We start from the raw sequence: 20,026 nt of genomic DNA on the forward strand, positions 1-20,026 counted from the left end.
TTTCAAAGAACTTTTCCTTATGTTATCAGATTTTGCCCACACGATAACTCTCGGAGTTAGGCAAGGGAGAAGCTATTATCGTTTTTGCTTTCGATGTTGAACGTGAGGCTCAGGGTGATTCCCTGAGGGGAATACTGTGTTGTGGTTAAGATCCAGATTTTAGAGTCAGATAGAACCCGGTTGGACTTCCAAGTCGGCCTCTTAGCAGCTGTGGGCAGATTGTCTAACTTCTCCTTCAGTTTACTCATCTGTGAAATGAGGCAAGGTCACTCGTGTTGTTCAAAATGATTGTTTTTGAGAATTACATGATATAATGTATTTCTAAATGCTCAGCACTTAGAAAGCACTCAATAAATGATAGCTGTTAAGTGAGCTGCTTAAAATCACATCCCTGAGGTGAATCCGGTTCCTTTGATATCTAACTCGGTGCTGTTTCCTCCCACACCAAGGAGGGGCCCTCAGAGAGAAAGAGTAGTGAGATGAGAGCCTACAGGTCCACTTCCATGTTTAAAAATTCTTAGTTCAAGCTCAGCTGGCCTTCTGGTGTGGTAATTGTTCCCGCAACAATTGCCTTCTCCTTTATCAGAAAGCCATTTGATCATGAATTATATTCCTTGGGTTTTCTATGACCAGGTGGAGCGAGGACCCAAGCCGGCAGCCTCTTGGCTGGCTTAGGCGCTTTGCATATGGTGCTGAGAGTCGATGAAGTCATATTTGTGTAATGGAAGTGCCAAATGCGATGCTGGATCTAAAACAGGGCTGCTAACATTTATCCCCAGAAGCGTGGACAAATGTGACACCACACTCGGAACACAGGCCTGGCTCCGATTTTCTGTCTGCGATTTTTGAATTGGTCTTTCCAGTCCAGTTTCTCTTTTATCCAGCCATAATTTGAAAAATAAAATGGAAATTGGAATCTTTTGTCTGCATCCCCTCTCAACCCCCTCCACCTGTTTTTCTTTTATAAAAGTAAGACTCCCCGGCCACATTTTAATCATCTGGGTTAAAAGAAAGGCAGAGTCGAGGCATCTGTACATGGCACACCTCATTTTGATGCTTTCTTTTGGTTCTGCTTCCCTGGGGAGAAAGAGATGAGGCTAGGGTACCTTTCAGGGGACTTGTTCTCTCCTCTTTCACATTTCCAGCCAATTAGAAAAGCTGAGGAATCTTTCTCATTTGCTTCCTCCTTATAATTTTCAATTCCATTGCATTATAAATAGAGCGGATAGAGACATTGCTGTGGGAGCCAAGCCCATGATTTGTTGCCTCTTTATTTTAAAAATATTTGCTCAGCATTTATTTAGAGAAGAGGCTGAGAGGTGTGTGGGGGAAGGGTGAGGAGCAAGGAGCGCTAGTGTCTAGACTTAGCTTTGTCTCTCATTTCCCCTGGGGATCAGCTCTGGCCCCAAGTTTGCATGCTTCCTGCAAGAAAACACATATTAATTGGACTCATCTTTCTTTGAGGGCAGTTTCGGGACCATCTGCGGTTGCTCCGTCACTTCCCCTGGGCGTTTCGCCTCCCACTCCAAGCAGCTTATCAAAGATTTCTTTTCAGTTCTCTCCCAGAGAAAGGTTCTGGCACATACCATTTTCTGCATTTTGGTTAATTGCTAGTGATCATTAAATGCTCCTTGTAGATTGATGCCTGGGACAGCCTGCTGGCTAGATGTTCCTGAATTTGGCTCTGATTTTAGACTGCTTGAAGCAAAACTGTCCTCTCTCCACGTTTTGTCTATGTCACACCCCACATCCCCCCTCCTTCCCATCCCTTCTCACCGCACAGTCAGTACACACATGGGAGAGAACAGTGCTTGCTTAATAAACACTTGAACAATCATAACCATTGCTCTATTCTGCCTTTTCCTTCCGGGTACTTTTCCAAAGGTGCCAATGTGGAATAGGGTTAAAAAAAAAAAGTCCTGCATGGGCTTTAGAGTCTGAAGACCTAAGTTTGAATCCCAGGTCTAGCCATTTCCTCCCTAAGCCTTAGCTCCCTCATCTCCAAATAGGAAATAATATAAAAACCTATTTTACAAAATAGTGTTGTGATGAGCAGATGCAGCGATGTTCGGGAAAATGCTTTGTCAACTATGAAGGGCCACGCAAGTTTTGGAATTATTGGGCTCGGAAATCAAGGAGCTGTCCTTTCTAAGACATCTGCATTATTGCCCTAGCTCACCAATTCTAGTTGATTCTACATACCAAATATCTCTGGAATCTGTCCACTTCTCCAAACCCCGTGGGCATCACCTTTCCTTAGTCAGGCTGCCCTTCTTTATCCTAGAAAAGAAGCATAGCCCCCTAATTGGTTTCACTGCCTCTGGTTTTATCCTCCTCAACCCAGAGTCATCTTTCTAAGGCATATCTGACCTTGTCGATCTCATGCTTAAAATCCTTCAGTGGCTGCTTATTGCCCTCAAAATAATAATCCAAATATTCCGGTTATGTGATTTTGGTGCAAGTTTCTTAACCTTTCTATGCCTTAGTTTTCTCATCTGAAGTTCGAATAATACGCACGCCTAGAGAGGTACCCTTTGTAAAGATGCCAGGAGACAATGGTGGAGGAGTGTTTGGCACAGTGCCTGGCATGTGGGAGATTCTCGGTAAGGGATTCCCCAATGAGTGAACTATTGATTATGGTGCCAGTAGTTTTTGGCAACCATCCCTTTTAGGGACTGGACTTAGGAGAAAGTGGGCTTTGCTCTCTCCTCGTATATCATGTCCTCTTTCTTGTAGAGTTTCCTGAGTGAGCATGTCATTGGTGAATCTCATTCTCTCCCCTCTGAAGGGAGGAACCAACCTCCAGGGGCAGAGGAGGGAAACTCTGTTTCTATTCTCCTCCTTTGGCCCAAGTGAGTCTTCACTGCACTTGGTCACAGAAAACACAAGGAGTAGCTAACATGCCCAGAAGGCTGCCTATGGTGGGACGGATGCAGGGATAAGAGTGAAGAGTGTCTTTGCTGTCCTTGTAGGCCCTTCCTGTGGAAAGGACTTCCCTTCTCTCCACTTGGGCCTTTGATGATTTTAACAGGATCTCTCAGACCCACCCAAAGTCACATGGCAGGAAAGGAACACTCGTAAGGAACAGGTGTTGTGTTATCTCACAAGTCCTATTCTTTGGACTCCTCAAGGAAATTGGCACCCTTTGGAATTTAAAGGAGAGAAAGAGACTTTAGTTGATAGAGTGTCGTTCTTTCTAAGAACACTTACCACCCACCATTGACCATCTCATTCATCTTCCAGATATCCTTGTGAGTGAGAGAGGGAAAGCTATTGCCAATACATTTTGAGGATGGGGCAACAGAGGCATAGAAATCATCATGATTTTCCCAAGCTTCTGTAGGCAGTCAAAGGTAGACTTTGAGATAGACAAAATATCTTGCAACTCTTGAACCACTGCCCTTTCCTGAGACCAGTGACTCTGTGGGCTGAGAATAGGGGATTGTGAGACTCCGCCCACTGCCCCCTCTACACACTAAGCCACTTTACATGTAGAAGGAGGAGTTCATCTCCAGATCCTGTGGGGCCCCAGGTAAGGTTCAGTGAGATCTGCAGGTGTTTCCTCTGCCCATCTTTCATTAAATGGTTGCTCTGTGGGCATTATATAGAAAAACTTTCCTAGGGGATGACCAGAAAGGTGTGAAACACTCGGTAACATGTGGAGAGCTCAATGGAGGCGTCACATGCGATCAGGAAGCCAAGTAGAAGGCTGTTGATCACTCAATTTGCTGTTTTTGTCTTTAGTCCAGTGCTGACCTCAGAAGTAGGATTCAAAGGAACAGGGGCTCATCGAGGCCCCTCAGTTATATTATACTTTTAAATGGACTTTCACAGGAAATTAAGCCTTCAACGTGTGCTAGCAGAGAAAGATTTTTGTTTTGTTTTTCTTTTTCCAAAGGATGTGTTGAAGGTCACTATTAAATTTGTGGTTGAAAGATAATGAACTTAGGTATCATTTGTGGTATCTGCAGCCAAATATACCACCACTAAAATATAAATATTTGTTCTTTTGCAGTCAGTATCTGCAGAACAGTAAGCGAAAGAGCCGGCCTGTGAGTGTAAAAACATTTGAAGATATCCCGTTAGAAGAACCAGAAGTAAAAGTAATCCCAGATGTAAGTACATATTTTAAAAATAGTCTTAGAAATAATACAAAGGATGAAACATTAGCTAGATAAATATTAGCCTAAGCATTAGAGTTTTGGAGCCTCATTATAAGGTGGTCTTTGAGGGTATTCGTCATGGGGGTCATTATGCAGATGAATCTTTTTGGTCTCCCTTGGTTTTGCCATAAGTAAAGCCCCTGGTCCAAGGTTCAAGATAGTCTAGCTTCATTACACTCAAGTGTAAATAGTATCATTGTGAGAAGAGGGATGGAAACGGGTCTCCTCAGCTGCTTCTTCCTAAATTCCTCTCTTCTTCAGGCCTGAGTCTACTGGTAGGAAGCAGTTGCTTCCTCTTGCAGCTTGCAAAGTTTCTGGCTATGATATGTTTACCTCCCTCTGCAGAACATTGGAACGTGTTGTCTGATAGATGGGTTAAGAAATCAGTTTATTACCTAGTTGGTCAGTGTACACACTCAGTCAACTGTGCCATCTCATTGTCTCTTAAAAAGGACAACCAGACGGACAGTGGTATGGTTCTTGCGTCAGAAGAGCTGAAAACCTTGGAAGACAGAACCAAATTAGCTCCGTCTTTTAGGTAAGGCTCAGCCAAATAGAAAAGACAAATTTCAGCAGGAATTTTTGGAAGGAACTTAGGACATTCAATGTAAGTGCAGAGCTTTCCAGTTTTGTGTCTCTGTTGGTTGAGCAAATTTGCATCAACTGAACTAATAAAGAACTGAAACAAATCAAATAAAAATAAATTAAGTGGCAAATCTAAAAAAGAATCTGAAAGAAATTAGAGGATTTGGTCAGTTTTTATGAGAATTTGTGGATACTAGGGAATTTCTGAGCATATTTACTATGGTTTGTATGGCACTGGATAAACAACAAATAGGTCATTGGATGTGATCCCTAAACTATCAAGATGATTAAAATCTTTGTGGACCCTGAAGAATTTTCATGCCTGTACATAAATGGGTGCATTTGTCATTAAGAAGTATGATACATAAATCAGCCAATATCTGTATGTATAAGATACTTAAATATTATTGGCTGAATGATTAAACACTTAATTGTGAGAAAAATATTAAATTTGTCTTGAATATAATTTCTTCCATATTGTTCTGTAGGAATTTGTAGTTGTTTTGAATAGATTTGCCTGCTTTGACCTTAGCAAATAAATGAAAATTTGTATTTATAAGAATAATAGGATTCGGAGTAGTTATTTATTTGCTAGTGGGTTCACTCTAGGTAAGAATAGAGAAGATTTTGTTTTACTTATAATCTAACTATTTTATGAAATGAGCACACCCATGGGTTATTGAGCAATGCTCATGTTAAAAAAAAATGTGAAAATGTACCATTGTATGATTTTATTGTTTGCCTTAGGCCCAAGGTAAGAAACTGTGAGAGCCAATCATATGTTTCATTCATTGATTCAAAATATATTTATTCATCAATGACTATGTGCCAGGTACCATGCCACTGTTTGAGACACTCATTTTTTTGAGGCTGGGTTAAGAGAAAAATTGCACTTATAGTTGTTTGAAATAACTTTTAAATCATGTCCGAACACAGAGTTAATAAAATCCTTTTTGCAACTTTTAATATGAATAATTTGGTAAAACACTTATTAAGGGGAAAAAAACCCCACATCTCAGAATAACTTGAGAAAATGTAAATCGTGAAGTTTTAGCTCAACACAGCCTACACTTCTAAGCTTTGACACGATCACCGTCTGCCATGATTCCAGGCCGTGAAAACATTCTCTAGTTGCTGCTGAGTGATCCAGTCCTGAGTTCTTCCAAAGAATGTGGTCTTGATGAGTAAAAAAGCAGTTTTTGATATGTCTGGCTTGATTGCACACACGCGCTTTGACTTATTAAAGTTTCAAGTTGCTCAAGAACTTTATTAACACCAAACACAGGCCTTGTAATCCCCTGATGGACGGTGTGGGGAAATCACAAGTGGACTTTCAGAACATCCCAATTTCTTTTCATATTGTGCAAGAGTCCCTTTGGCTCCTATCGTTGTATACAAACTTGTCAATCTGCAAGGCCATAAAAATGTTCCATTGGTTGGAGCCTTTGCATAACTCAGGAAAACAGCCTTTCATCTCATCTCAGGCTTGAAAGACTTGGATCTGAATAAGAGGACTTATCTGAAACTACTAATTCATGCTAGTACCTGAAAATAGACATTGTTTGAGTTAACCTGATATGTTGATTAACAAGTGGGAGAGAGAGGGGCTGGTGTCTCCAGAAAGATTACAGTGGTTGGGATTGGGGTTAGGGTAAGAAGCAAAAGAACTGCCTTCTCTCTGCCCACTCATTTGGTTGCTGTTTCTTCCACAGTGGACTGATGCCCAGCAAAAGCAAGGAGTCTGTGGCATCTGAAGGCTCAAACCAGACGAGCGGCTACCAGTCTGGGTATCACTCTGATGACACAGACACCACGGTGTACTCCAGCGAGGAGGCGGAACTTTTAAAGCTGGTGGAGATTGGACCACAAGCTGGCCCCGCAGCCCAGATTCTCCAGCCTGACTCTGGGACCACACTGAGCTCTCCTCCTGTTTAAAAGGAGGCACCCACGTCCCCTACTCCTGGAAATCATATGAGAGGTGCTGCTCAGATTTTCAAGTGTTGTTCTTTCCACCACCAGGAAGTAGCCACATTTGATTTTCATTTCAAAAAGAGGACCTCGGACTGCAGGGAGCCAGTCCCTTAGGCATTTCCTGAGAAGACGCTTATGACCCAAGAATGTGTTTGTATCTTCTTCCAGTGTTGACCTTATTCTCTTTTTCATTCATTTGAAAAGCACGTATGATGCCCCCTACTGTGGATCTCTCCATGGGTTAAAACAAAAGAAGTTCAGGAAATGACTTCGTCCTGCAAGAAGTAGCAGTACCTGGGGAGCTGACACTTCTGTAAAACTGGAAGATAAGCCAGGCCATGGAAGTGCTTTTGGTGTTGAAGATGGGCAAGACCTTTAGGTCTGGGTCCATCTCAGAAACTTTGTTTAGGATGTGGGTCCTGAGCCAAGTCTTACGTGTGGGGTTTGGATTGATAGGAAGGAAGATGTTGGCTCACTTTGAAGGCCTAATGGAGTCTGCGAATGCATTGTGTTGGCTATGGTGGAGGTGGGCATGGGGTCTCTTAGGAAATGTAAAGGCTTCAGACGAGGTTACTGGTTTTAGAAGGTTGCGTGCTCTTCCCAGTTGGGCTAAATGAGAGTTCCTTGTGCTGTTTCCGACTCCTAATGAGAGTTCCTTCCGGACTCTTACGTGTCTCCTGGCCAAGCCCCAGGAAGGAAATGATGCAGCTCTGGCTCCTTGTCTCCCAAGCTGATTCTTTATTCAGAACACCACAAAGAAGGGACATTTGGACGGAGGCTCCCTGTCGTGTTGAAGAGTTCGGACTGTATAAACCAGCTTCTGGTTTCTTCTGGATGAATACCCACATGTCTGTCCTGATGTGATACGTCTGAGCCTGAATGCAGTCGGTTGGGTATCAAGCTGTGGTGTCAAAACTTCAAGAAGGCTTTTACTTTTTTGTTCCTTCTCCCTCCAACCCCTGGGCCTTCCCCATCCTCCGCCCCTTTCACCCCCAACTAGTCAGTACTTTAGGAATTTGGCCTCTACACCCTAGTAAAAGCTGATTAGATTTGTTCACTCTCTGAATAATTATAGCCAGATTGCAAATTTTTTTATAGCCCAAGTTATAACAACATCTGTTATTTAGACTTTTAACATGTAAAGCTATTTCTACTGATTTCTGCCCTTCCTCTTTCCTCTTTAAAAAAGAAAATGTATTTTTCATTTGATACCATAGTGTGAGATGCTGGGAACCATGACTGTAAGACATGCTATGGCACATATATTTATAGTCTGTTTATGTAGAAACAAATGTAATATATTAAAACCTTATATTATATATAATGAACTTTGTACTATTCACATTTTGTATCAGTATTATGTAGCATAACAAAGGTCATAATGCTTTCAGCAGTTGATGCCATTTTATTAAAAAAATTGAAAAACTTGAAGGAATCCATTTGCAAGCTTGCATTACTGGACTTCTCATTTCTCTCACTTCTAAAATGGAGATGGGGAATCAGATATAATTTCCATGTGGTGGTTTTTCACTTTTACTTGTTCTCTTATTCATCTTATAAAGGATATTTTCATAAAATGTTTATATACTTTATATATCAATAAATGTATTCTTAGTAAAAAAAAAAACAATGGTAGAATATTATCACAACTATGTTGAGGGTAAATTTGTCTGGCTTGAGGTATAGTTCCTTCTCCCCCTCATTGTCATCTTCATTACACAAATAATTCACGCACACTGCACTCTCATTATATTCTGCGCACTTTTGAGATTCTTAAAATATGAACTGAGGAAGACATAAGTACTTTAATAGTATTTGTGGCCTTCCAGTAACCCCCAGGTCCGTTAGAATAGCCAACCATGAAAATCAGAGGGTGAGAGAGCCCAAGACAGGTGGCCAGACCCAGGCAGTGCAGGGAAACATGAAGCATATTTATAGTTTTCAGTAAATGTTTCTTTTTATACTTACAGCGTCTGAACATCAGATCCTATGTTGCCATTTTCAATGATTACTTTCCCTGAATTCAGTGAGTGGAATTATCTAACAAATCATTGGCACCAACAAGCAGCCCTATTTTCTGTGGTATTTTTTTAATACAAGATTTTGGAATGGTCATATAGTCAAATATGCCTATCTTTTTTGTTTTTTAATGACTTCTAGGTTTTTAAAACTTATTGAGGAAGGTCTGGGCTTGTCGATTCTAAAATAACCCAAAATTCTAAATTCTCTTCTTCTTTCTTTTAATACATTTAAAGCCATTTGGGATTTATTTTTGTATATGGAGTGAGGTAGGGATCTAGCTCTGTTTTCTTCAAGCAGTTGTTGATCACGGCAGCACCATTTATTAAGTATACAGTACCTCTCTTTCCCTGTGTTTGGGGAAATATATACTGTATCATTTTTCAAACCCTATCATCTCACCAAGACATTCTGCACAACTTTATGATGGACAACAGGGTGGCTGTGGGTGCATGTATTTCTTGGGGACAACACTTACAGAATGAGCCATTGGCTGGGATTTGTGGGTTAGGGTCTTCTGACAGATGTTGTTAAACTATAGGTCAGGCCTGACCTCATCTTTCCTGTTACTACAGTGTTGTTCAGTAAATGAATGGAAGAAGAGTCTAGGTTATTCAAAATAGAGAAAACCTCATAGAAAACCAGAATTTTCTTCATTTTCGGAAAAAGAGAGTTTGTTTCTCATAAGCGGCCCCTGGCCCTGTGTCCAATGCCAGGAATTTGGATTCAGTTGAAACTGCACACTTCATAAAATGCTTTCAACACCTCGGGCACAATGATTAAGAGGTGAGGTTTGGCTTTCTCCTTTCTCTTCTGTCTTCCATGCCTCTTGTTCTTAGCTCCTTTTCTCTTCTCATTTGCCCCTGTATTGAAGAGGACTTTGTGTCTTTTTAAAGTGCCTCCTGCATGGTCTTATTTTCAAAGCTTTAATTGTTTTAGGTGATGCCACAGTGTCTCCCCTTGGCTCCTGGCCTCCCTCCTTCTCTCCCTTTACTTGCTTTGTTCTTCTCCCTCCTCTCAAACTACTCTGTCCCCTCACCTTCCATTTCTTTCTTTCCACTAAACTTCCTCTCCTCTGCACCCTCCTGCCCTGACCCCCAGCATCCTTTCTCCTCAACCACATCACAGGAGAGAAGATAGGAGGTTTACCACATTGCCTATGGACTATGTTTTCCTATCAATGCAAATTGCTTTGTCCTCTTCAATGAAAGGAAAGAAGAAAAGTAAAAACCTCAAGTCCACAGCTTTGCATTTAACTTAACCCAATTTTCCTGTCTCCCCTAGCATGTCTTTCTTTCTACTCTCACTCAGATATTTATCACTAAGATGATAAAATGTAGGCAACCCCAGAAAGCTAAAGCCTTTGAGAGGGTAGCTTTTCATCTTTCCACATTTGCATGCCTTTTCCCTTAGGGGCAGTAGGCATATCATGTCCATGTTTTCTTGCATATGTAGTAAGCACAGCTCACTGTTTTTATAAAATTGCATTTTCTACATGAATCTCTTCCACATAATCAGACAGTCTTTGTGAAAGCAATTTTAAGTCCAATTTTTGAGGAAAAGTTAAAGAGTGCTCCTAGGTGATGAAGAGACTGAAAAAGTACACTGAAGTCATTTACTCTGGTTTTGATCAGAATGGAGAGCAGCAGAGGAATCTGGAAGGAGTAACCCAAAAAGAAATTTAACAGCTAAATTGGCCTGAAGTTCTGGAGCTAAAGTAGAACATACTAGGCTCAGCAGAGGTCTGACACAGATAAGGGCTTTGAATTAAGAAAACGTGTTCTAATGACGACTACTGATAAGACAAGGATTACAGAAAACTGTGATGGATATCAAGTGAATGTTAGTGAGAAGACATCAAATTGTACCTTAGATTTTACTTTCTTTACAATGCAACGTATGACCTTTATGTAACTTCTTGACACCTGTAAAACATTAAATTCAGTAATTTCACTCTATTTTTTTGGTTTAAAAATAAAAGAACAGAAATATGTAGCTTAACTTTTTATTTTAGCCTCACTTGTTTATTTCAAATACTTTAGAGCATATGATCAGTGTACTTACCCATAACTGGTGACAGTGTACCCTCAAACCTTAATTGTTTAAAGCTTACAACTTTTAGATATGTTATAATAGAGAAAGGGCAGGGAATAAGAAAACTCAACTTTGCTCCAGTTTTGTTCCATTCTTTGCTCTGTTCGTCCTCTCCCTTCTTCAGGAAGTGACATTTTAAGGGAATAAATTCAAGAAAGTGGGTTGAGTTCTTCAGTGTTAGAGGTCCTCTCACTGCCTCACTCTGAGCCCATGTGCAGCTCACAGGCTGGGACACGAAATGACTCATCAAGAGTCCTCTGAACTACTGTTACCAGGAGAGGTCTAATGGGAGCCTGGTGCTACGCATGGGGGATCTCTTTAAGCTGAAATGACTTATCCTGACAAAGGGGATTGAAAACATTCCATTCATTGCCACAGACAGAACATAAATAGAAATGAAAACACAGACTCAAAGTAGAGAATTCAGGCTAGATATCTGGCGAGCAACAATATCCCACATTCATCCTCATGTTAACAAGAAAACTGGCTTACAGTATCCTGCAGCACATACTGGGGAAAAGCAAAGGCTTTCATAGAAATCAAGTACCAAAAATCCAGCCATTAACACTAAACTTTGAGCAAGTAATATTTTACTTATTTGTTTGTCTGTTTATATTTAACTCTACTTATAAAATGCTTACAGTGTGCCAGATACCCTTTTAAAATGTTTATTAATATTAGCTCATTTAATTAATAGGGACCCTAAAGCAAGATGTAGGCACCACAGTGTAGCCCAGGTGGCAAGCCAGGGTAGGACACATAAAAGGATCCTCATTGATGGTTTCCACAAATGTTTGTTAGGTATTTACTACGCGTCAGGCAACTTAGCAGGCAGTGGTCAAAACTATTTCCTTAGCTGCATGAGTTAAGGGTTAGAAACAGAACCACAGAGAGGAGGGGCCCCAATCTTATTCCAGAACTCTCTACGTATCCTATGGTCTCACCTTAAGGAATTACTCATAGTTCTCGTTATTGCCTCATTCTTTATTCAGTCATCCTTGAGTAAAGATATGAGTTCTAGAATGCTTACAAGTATTATAATACATAGATTTCACCATAGGGGGGACTTAATCTAGCTTTAGACTCAGGATGCTCATAGGAAAAAGCAGATAAGAAGCCATCTTACAGAAGGTGGAAATTAGGCTTATTTTTGTCTGGTTCAGCCCATTTGCAAAATTTGCATTTCGCTGGTAAAGCAAGATGAGATTGATAGTGCTCCAGAGGGATTCCATGTTTGCAGGCATTCCTTGGCAACACAAGAAGGAGTCTTTGGTTTTGTCATAAGTAACCTTGTGTTGTCCTTTATACTACTGTTCTACATTTTAAACTTTTCCAGTGGATGAAAATCCAAAGTACAGGAAGAACAAATTCCTTCATTGTCATTAGTTTGCCTAGGAATTCTTCAGTGGGGATTGTTTTACATAATGGCTTCCCCTTGGGCATTTCAAAATATTATCAAGTACCATGCAACCGCTCATAATTACATCTGCTTCACAAATCAAAGTGCACTCCTGTATAAACCACCCGGAGAATCTTTTAAGCAGCCTGTACTTGAAGTCAATGGAAATGAATTTTCTTTTAGTTCAATCATTGAGGAGGGATAATGATATATTGCTGTGCCTTTTCCCCCCTCCATTGTCTAATATGGTTGGCAAATTGCCTTGAGGACCTGTCATGAAGAGAGAAAAAAGATCCCCATTCTTCTCTTATCACCTTATTCATCAGTGAAGTTCCCTGTTCTGCCCAGTTTTTGTTCTTGTCATCTTTTGTACTGGAGGAGAGTTTATCGCTTCTTTGACTGAGGAGCAAGACATGAGGATGTCATGCCCGAAGCCATTCCTGAGTCAGATCTTACAGAATTAGTTAATAATGCTCACTTAAAAAAATAGTACCAGTGAGTATTAATTTTGGATGACATATATATTAGAGCAAGTTTAATTATGACATAATAGAATTTTTAGGTAAATATATATTATGGATGTAACTTTCATTGTATTTCTCTGTCTCATGGGGATAGACATTTCAAGTAGCTCTGCAGTCACTCAGACGTGAGGAGCTTGAAGGGCAGAGAACCACCTTTGATCGTCTACCATATGCCAGACATTGAGCTGTGCACTCCTTATATATTATGTCATTAAATCCTTGCCAGGGGCCCTTGTGTTAGGTACTATCATCACCATGTTACAACTGAAGATTGGCAGTTAAGATTGGAAGTCTCAGTAGGCAAGGTCTTGCCAGGATTGAATCCAGTCTACTTATACCTTGGAGGTGTGTTTGTATTTGAGATAGGAACCAGGATGGGGTCTTCTCTTCTGAGAGAAGACCATGAGTGGACTCATCCTCTGCTAAATCAACCAACCGAATGAAAGGAACATGTTAATGTGGCCTGGTAACTTTAAGTGTCTTAGTTAATATGTATTGGCTTCAATATTCCATCTTTCGGGTAGCTTTATCTATCAGATAAATCCACTAGACAACGACTAAACGTCAAAGCTTAGTGTTGCAATAAACATCTAACTGCCAGAGGAAAGAAAGTGTGTTACTTACTAGCTGTATGGTCTTGGGCAAGTTACTTAACCTCTTTGAGTCTTACTTTCCTCATCTGGATGAGGATTAAATGAGGTATGTGTGTAAAGCACCTAACACACTACCTGAAAGGTGGAAAGTGTGCAATAAAGCTTAGGTATTATTACATTCTTATGATGATGCTGGTGATAGGGAAATTAGGTAGATTTATAACTTGTTGAAAGATAGTTCTCAAAGACTGTGAACTTACCATCGACGAACTGGATGGAAGTCTCCGATGGAACTTACTTCTCTCTTTGTTCCATTAGATTTAAAGACTCACCTAAGGATACTCATAACATGAGGAACAAATTGCTGGATGACATGTGCCTGGTAAGATTGAAGTGTGATAGAGTCAGGATTCAGAAAGAGCTCACTGGTCAGGATTCAAATGCTGACTCAAATAAATTAATTAGATTTTTCTGCACAAATTTTGGTTTAATTGGTTAACAAATACCAGTTTGCCAAAATCAGTTAGACAGTGACCAATTTGCTAAAAATCAGTTTGTCAAATGACCAATTTGCCCAATGATTAACTCATCAGATTAAATTTACCAATAAACCCAAATCTTTAAGAATTATTTATAAAGTTTACAACAATTGGTATTGAAGATTTCTGTGACATTGTAACAGATTGGTTTTCACTCCATCTTCATAGCAGAATTTTTACAGAATGTCCAATTTTTCAAAAGTTGATGGAGATAGGCTTAAATTTCCCATGAATATATTTAATCATTTTCAATGATTCATTCAAATTCATCAGTTTCAGCATCAGATTATCTTATATATTTGCCAGTAATATGAAAATTATATAAAGGGATCCAAACTAATCACATCAATATGAAATGCTGAATTTTTCTCACCAAATGCTAGAAATGCAAAATTAAGGCTTACATGCCAATTGAGGCTTTGTTGAAATGACATTCAAAAGGAATCAGAAGAACTCAAAAGTGGCTGGAACAATTCCATTATACTCAGACAGAAATTTTTGTCTATTTTGTTCACTGCTTTATCTCCACGCCTAGAACAGTGCCTGACAATAGTAGGCGCTCAATACCTGTGGAACGCAATGATAACATCAGTCATTTGGTAAATAGAATTTTAGCCAATTGGCTCTCAGTGAATTGATTTTTGGCATTTTGGCCTGCTCTCCTAGGCACCAACAAGAGCAAAATAACTTAGAGGCTTTTGTTGACTGTGTTTTCAGGGTACGTTGGGGTTTCCAAAGAAGTGGGGGAAATTTTAAGCTGCATAACTAGATAAACATGTGAAGATCGAGGGAGGGAGTTGTCCCATTGTCTCCAAGCTGGTCAGACCCACTTGGATTCTGACACTGCATTCTTGGAAGCACATTTAAGAGGTAACTTGACAGCCTGCAGCATATCCAGTGGAAGGTGACTAGGATGGTCTTACATAAAGAATGGTTGGGAAACTGGAAATAGTTAGACTGGAGAAGATTTAAGGGGTATGCAAGGGGTCTCTTTTAACATATGAAGAGGCTTCCACAGACTGTACTCTGACTTTCTTTTGTCTTCCCAAAGGGCAGATTAGATCAACAGATAGAAGCCATGAGAGTGGCAGGCCCTGCATCATCTGATTCCCAACCACATGCCCTTTCCTTTGTGCCTTATGAATTCTCCCTACCCCAGAGCAAGTAGAGATTGTTCTGTAAGGTTGTTGGAGAGGAGTCAAGAAGTTGTAAGGAGTTAGGGAATCAGAGCACCAGTTAGACCAGCTGGTCTCCAAGTTCCCTTTCAGCCCATATTAGAGACCAAGAATCTGGGCTCTTGAGTTAGACAGACCCATGTTTGGATCCTGGCTCTACCATTTACTAGCTGTGTCTTCGTGTGATAGTCACTTGACCTCTCTGAGCCTCAGTTTCCTCATTCATAAAATGGAGATAGTAACAGTACATTCCTCATAAGTTTGTTGTAAGGGTTAAATAAAGTACTAGATGTAAAGCAGGTAATACCGTGCCTGGCATATAATAAGCACCCAACAAATACCTTACCTATTATTACGAATCAATGAAAAAGAATGTACTATGTCTACCTTTCTTTTTTCAAGAGGTGCTCACCAAGGTTTCAGTCTCACATGGTTAAAGAAGTCACTTCTAAGAGCTCACCAAGTTCTTCAGTGGGCAGGGAAGTTATTTTTTTGTTTTCAAAATAGCTGCTTCCACAGATGACGCCCAAATATATACACAACACTTCAGTCTTTGCCGTGGACTCCAGACTCCTGCTTTGTTCAGGGGTCTGAGCGGAATGGAGACAGGAAGAGGTGCTGAGACACAGTGGCCAAGGAGCCAGAGTACAGGCTGGGTGAAGCAGGAAAGTGGCCCCGTGAGTCATGGGCTGGAAAGCTCCAGCAGGGCCCCCGGCTCCCGGGCTCCTCACGCAGGGAGACATTTCCTGCTCCTTGTCCCCCTCCCCCAAGAGTTCCTTAAGACAAGGTCTTTCACTGAATTGTTAAAACCCAAGGGAAGGAGTGTTTTTAGTGTCTGCCAAGGCTGGGAATCTCCCAAGCCTTGAGATAACTGTGTGTGAGGCAAGTGGGTTGAGCTGGGCTACCTTGCCAAATTGGCAAAAGGAAGCTGGTAGCATTGAATTGTTTCCTCAGGGGTTGGAGGGGCTTAGCTAGCTAGTGAGTTAAAAAGCCAAGTGTCACTACCAAAACAGTCCTCCCACAGCACCCCCGGAAAGGGCAAAGACTTCACTTTGACTTTGGATAAGGTGCCCCATAATCCCCTGGGATTTGTACACTCCAGCTCCATGTTGCATGAAGGTCAACATAGGAAGCGCTGGTCACCTGGGGAGAGGAGCTGATGTGGGTCACTCGGTCCAGACGCAGCCTTTGACAGGTTTATGGAGGATGGAAGGCAGAGAAGAATCTCCTTCCTTGGCTTTGGCCTCCCAGCCGGTTCAGGTTGAAACCCTATCCAGGCCTCTCCTCAGGCCTGCAGGATGATTAGGCCCCAGATTTTCCTGGGGTCATTTGGAAACTGCACAGGCCCTCTACCATATGGCCTGATAAGAATCTCACTTTCAGAGATAAGGAGCTGTTTAAGGGAATCTGAGGAAGCCAGGAGTTTGTTTCTATAAAGCTGCACAATGTAAGTGTAATCCCTACACAGATGTAATTAGCCTTTAAGCATATGAAGTCACGAGGAAGCGGTGCTCTGTTGGTTCATAAATTACTGTGTGTTCACCCCAGAGGAACCAAGGGTAGGTATCTTTTCCTGCCAGATCATCAGAATGGTGACTGATGATGGGTCAAGAGTCTGAGCTTACAGTAGTTTCAGCAACAACTAGGCTCCAAAGGAAGAAGGACCTGGGGGAGCCACAGCCATGAATGACCAAAGGCTCTTGGGCCTTTTGCTCTCCTGATATGGGAGGATGAAAGAGTCATCTCTGAGCGAGGCTTTGAAGAAATCATGTCAAGGCTCCGTATGGCAGCCAGCTCACTTAGTGTTTTCTGCTAACACAGGGCTTGGCTCTGTGGTGTTAGGTTGCCAGGTGATCTTGGTAAAGGCCTGTGCTCCCCTAGAACTGCCAGGTAGATGCCTGGCAAGGCCCTTAAAACTGCAGTCTGTCAGAAGGAAGGAGACTAAGTCTCATTTCTGGCCAAGTAGCTGGTAAACGGCCTTCACCTCGTGTACCAATGGCACCTCCATATTATTTCCATTGATTTGCTATACATAATAACAACAGTAACAATAATAATTATTAAGAGCTTACTCTGTGTTAGGCAGAGTACTAAGCAGTTATGTATCTATTATGTGATGTATTTCTCATAACAACCCTATGAGCTTGGTACTAATATTATCATCAATTTACAGAGGAGGAAGCTGAGGTTTAGGCAGGTTAACTTATTTGTATACGGTTATATAGTTAGTAAGTAGTGGATCCAAGTTTTAGTCCCAGAAGCAGATTCAAGAGCTTAAACTCGTAAGCAATACTTTAGGACTTATTAGAAACATCTGCCATTCCTCAGACTCCAGTTGGTATCAAGATTTATCAAAAATAAAATGTATTAGAAAAAGATGTCGGTAAAGCCCATAACAATATGCTCTTCTATACCCCGTCTCTTTGTCTGCCTGGTCTAGCCTAATCTTCAGAAATTCACTTGGGGCTTTTCTGTCATACTTGACTTTATGTTGTTTCCGAACTATTTGAGATGGTGAGAGAACAAAGCAATCAGTGAAAAGCACTTGTAGTCATGTCTTCCAGTGCCTTCAAATTTTACGGAGACAGAATTTTTCAGGCAAATCGCCAATAGTTGGAGTGGGATGCTGAGGAGATCCCTGCAAGTTAAAATTTGGATTTTTAAGAAAAATCTAGAAAAAGTCTCTTTCCTTTGAATTGGCCAGCCAGTACACCTTTAGTCAGGCTCTCTGGAGTTTGTGTGCCTGAGCAGGATAAGGAGTTTAAAAGTGGGTGGTTGGCATATGACCTTTTTGGGAGTTGACATTCTCTTTCTCTTCTGGTCTCCTCTATGCATCTTCCAACCAAAAATATTTGAACACTGAAAATGTCTGATCTAAGAATCCAATTTGCATTCAGTAGTGAGGGAAACTGTGATGTGACTGCTTAATGACGGAACTGCTCTCTTTAAGATGCTGGCTGGATCTGCAATCCACTGCCATGTGATGGACAATTCCCGGAGACTGAATCACTCTAAGTGGAAGCTTTAATGATTTCTCTTAAATGACAAGAGGCATTTAATTAAATGACAATCCCACCAGGCACTTAATTAAAAGTTAGTCTCAGGCTACTCCTGGCCTCGCAACCTGCTGGGGTTCCTCCAGCCCTGCACTGTAAAGTGCTGAGTCCATACAAGGAGACAGTATGACCGTCTTGAGGACCTAGCGTACCAGATGATAGAGTTTGTGCGACAGACTTGGGATGGCAAAACAGTGGGTGGCTTTGTGCCCAGCAAGGACCAAGTGGGACTGAAGAAAGGGTGACCAGGTCAGGCAGGCTATGCTAAGAGGAAAACATAGCTGACTCCATATCTTATCAATTGCCATTTTGTGTGATTTAAGGCAGCCCAGTATTAAATTCTTTTAGAAGTGTACGTGAAGGTGGAGTGGGGCGGGCATGGACGGAAATCTTAACGCCGTGGTACTCATTTCCAGAGTCCTCAGGAGATAAGGTCCCACAGGAGCTGTGTGGGGTCACTCAGGGTAGCCTTGCCCAAAGGAGAAATAATAATCACAAAGTGACCTTTACGTTTTCTGATAAAGCTCTCCCTCTTGCCTGCTGGCGGAAGCTGAGGAACATTACATTGGAGTTACGTGCTAAAAGCAGCTGGGAGTGTTGAGATAGACCACTGCAATCATTAACCTACTTACTGGTTAATGGCACAAGGAAAACCATCGGTAGTGTGGTGGGCGGGCCCGGGTTCCCACAGAGATCCTGCCGTCTTGTGGGCGTGGCTTATTATGTTTTATTGGCAGCCCACAGCTTGCGTTAACTGTATAGCCGCCTCTGTGAACAGTTAGTCCCTGAGACGTGCTGAGTTCTCTCTTCTCAGACCCGTTTGCTTCCTAACGTCTGGTTAGATAGAGAGGTGGGCCAGTTTGAAAGTTGTCATTCTTACTTGTGGCTCTCTGATTTTTTTCTTTTACTATTTATCTCAAGAGATGCCTGTGCTCCCCGCCACCCCGCCACCATACCCACCAACTGTTCAGACACAGTGCTCTCGATGGTGTGTATTAAGAGTTGATACTCTGGTAGATTTCATTTCAGGAGCTCACTGAACTACTGTTAAGCAGGTACTATTTATAACAGTCTCCTTGCTGAGAGTGATTTAACGAATATACTTGCATACAAAAAACTTTTTGAAGCTTCTTGGAAATTTATAAAAATGGTATGTATGAAGATTCTAGACTCCTGTACTTTCCACAGTGTCCACCAAAAAAATAAGATATTCAAATATTGTATTCACTTGATAGTCATACCTAAACTCAATATTGACTAAGATACAGTGAAACTGTTGTGTTAAAGGTAACTCTTCACAAAATATTTTTTAACATAAGAAAACCACTTTTATGAAATGAGTAGAGTCATCCACATCCTTGATCCTTAACATGTTACAACTACACAAAGTCACATGGAACAGGCTTTGGGTGGGTTTTGTTGGGTCCTCAAGAAACAGACGTCAGTAATGGTGCACTTTAGATGCCAAAGACCTTGGTCCCAGGAGGAAGCTATGTAGGAAAACCCCAGAGCGAGCCCCTGCCTTGAAGGTTTAAGGAAAACAACGATGGACATGTCTGCAGAGGTGTCCATATCACTCAAATGTTTTCAGGTATAACTAACAGAAAACCCGGATTCAGATGGGTTCACCCTGGAAGACCTTGACTTTACCTTAAAATAACACGGGGATCAGTTGTCTTCTGATACACAGTGAAAGTTAAGAATCATGTGTTTAAACAATAAGAAAATTTATTATCTCACATAACAGGAAGTCTAGAGGTAGAGCAGGCTTCAGCAGCACCCAGGTTATTTCCATTTCTCTGCTTTTCTATCTTCGGTGGCAGTTTCAGTGTTACCCAGGAAGCAAGATGGCTTCAGTTGGTCCAGACATGACAATGTAAGAAAGATAAAGAGAAATCTCTCAGAAGC

General features: G+C 41.2%; 1 protein-coding gene across 1 annotated transcript in view; it reads left to right on the top strand.

Annotated features, from left to right (window-relative positions):
• KDR (kinase insert domain receptor) overlaps window positions 1–8,011 on the top strand; it is a 43,222-nt gene extending 35,211 nt beyond the window's left edge. Inside the window, exons 28-30 of the mRNA XM_046656492.1 lie at window positions 4,016–4,115; window positions 4,616–4,701; window positions 6,461–8,011. Coding sequence (XP_046512448.1) covers window positions 4,016–4,115; window positions 4,616–4,701; window positions 6,461–6,683 — 409 coding nt within the window. The 3' untranslated portion in view covers window positions 6,684–8,011. The remainder of the gene's footprint in view (window positions 1–4,015; window positions 4,116–4,615; window positions 4,702–6,460) is intronic.
• The last annotated feature ends 12,015 nt before the right edge of the window (window positions 8,012–20,026 follow it).

This window comes from Equus quagga, chromosome 3 (assembly GCF_021613505.1).
Source record: "Equus quagga isolate Etosha38 chromosome 3, UCLA_HA_Equagga_1.0, whole genome shotgun sequence".
Lineage (NCBI taxonomy): Eukaryota > Metazoa > Chordata > Mammalia > Perissodactyla > Equidae > Equus > Equus quagga.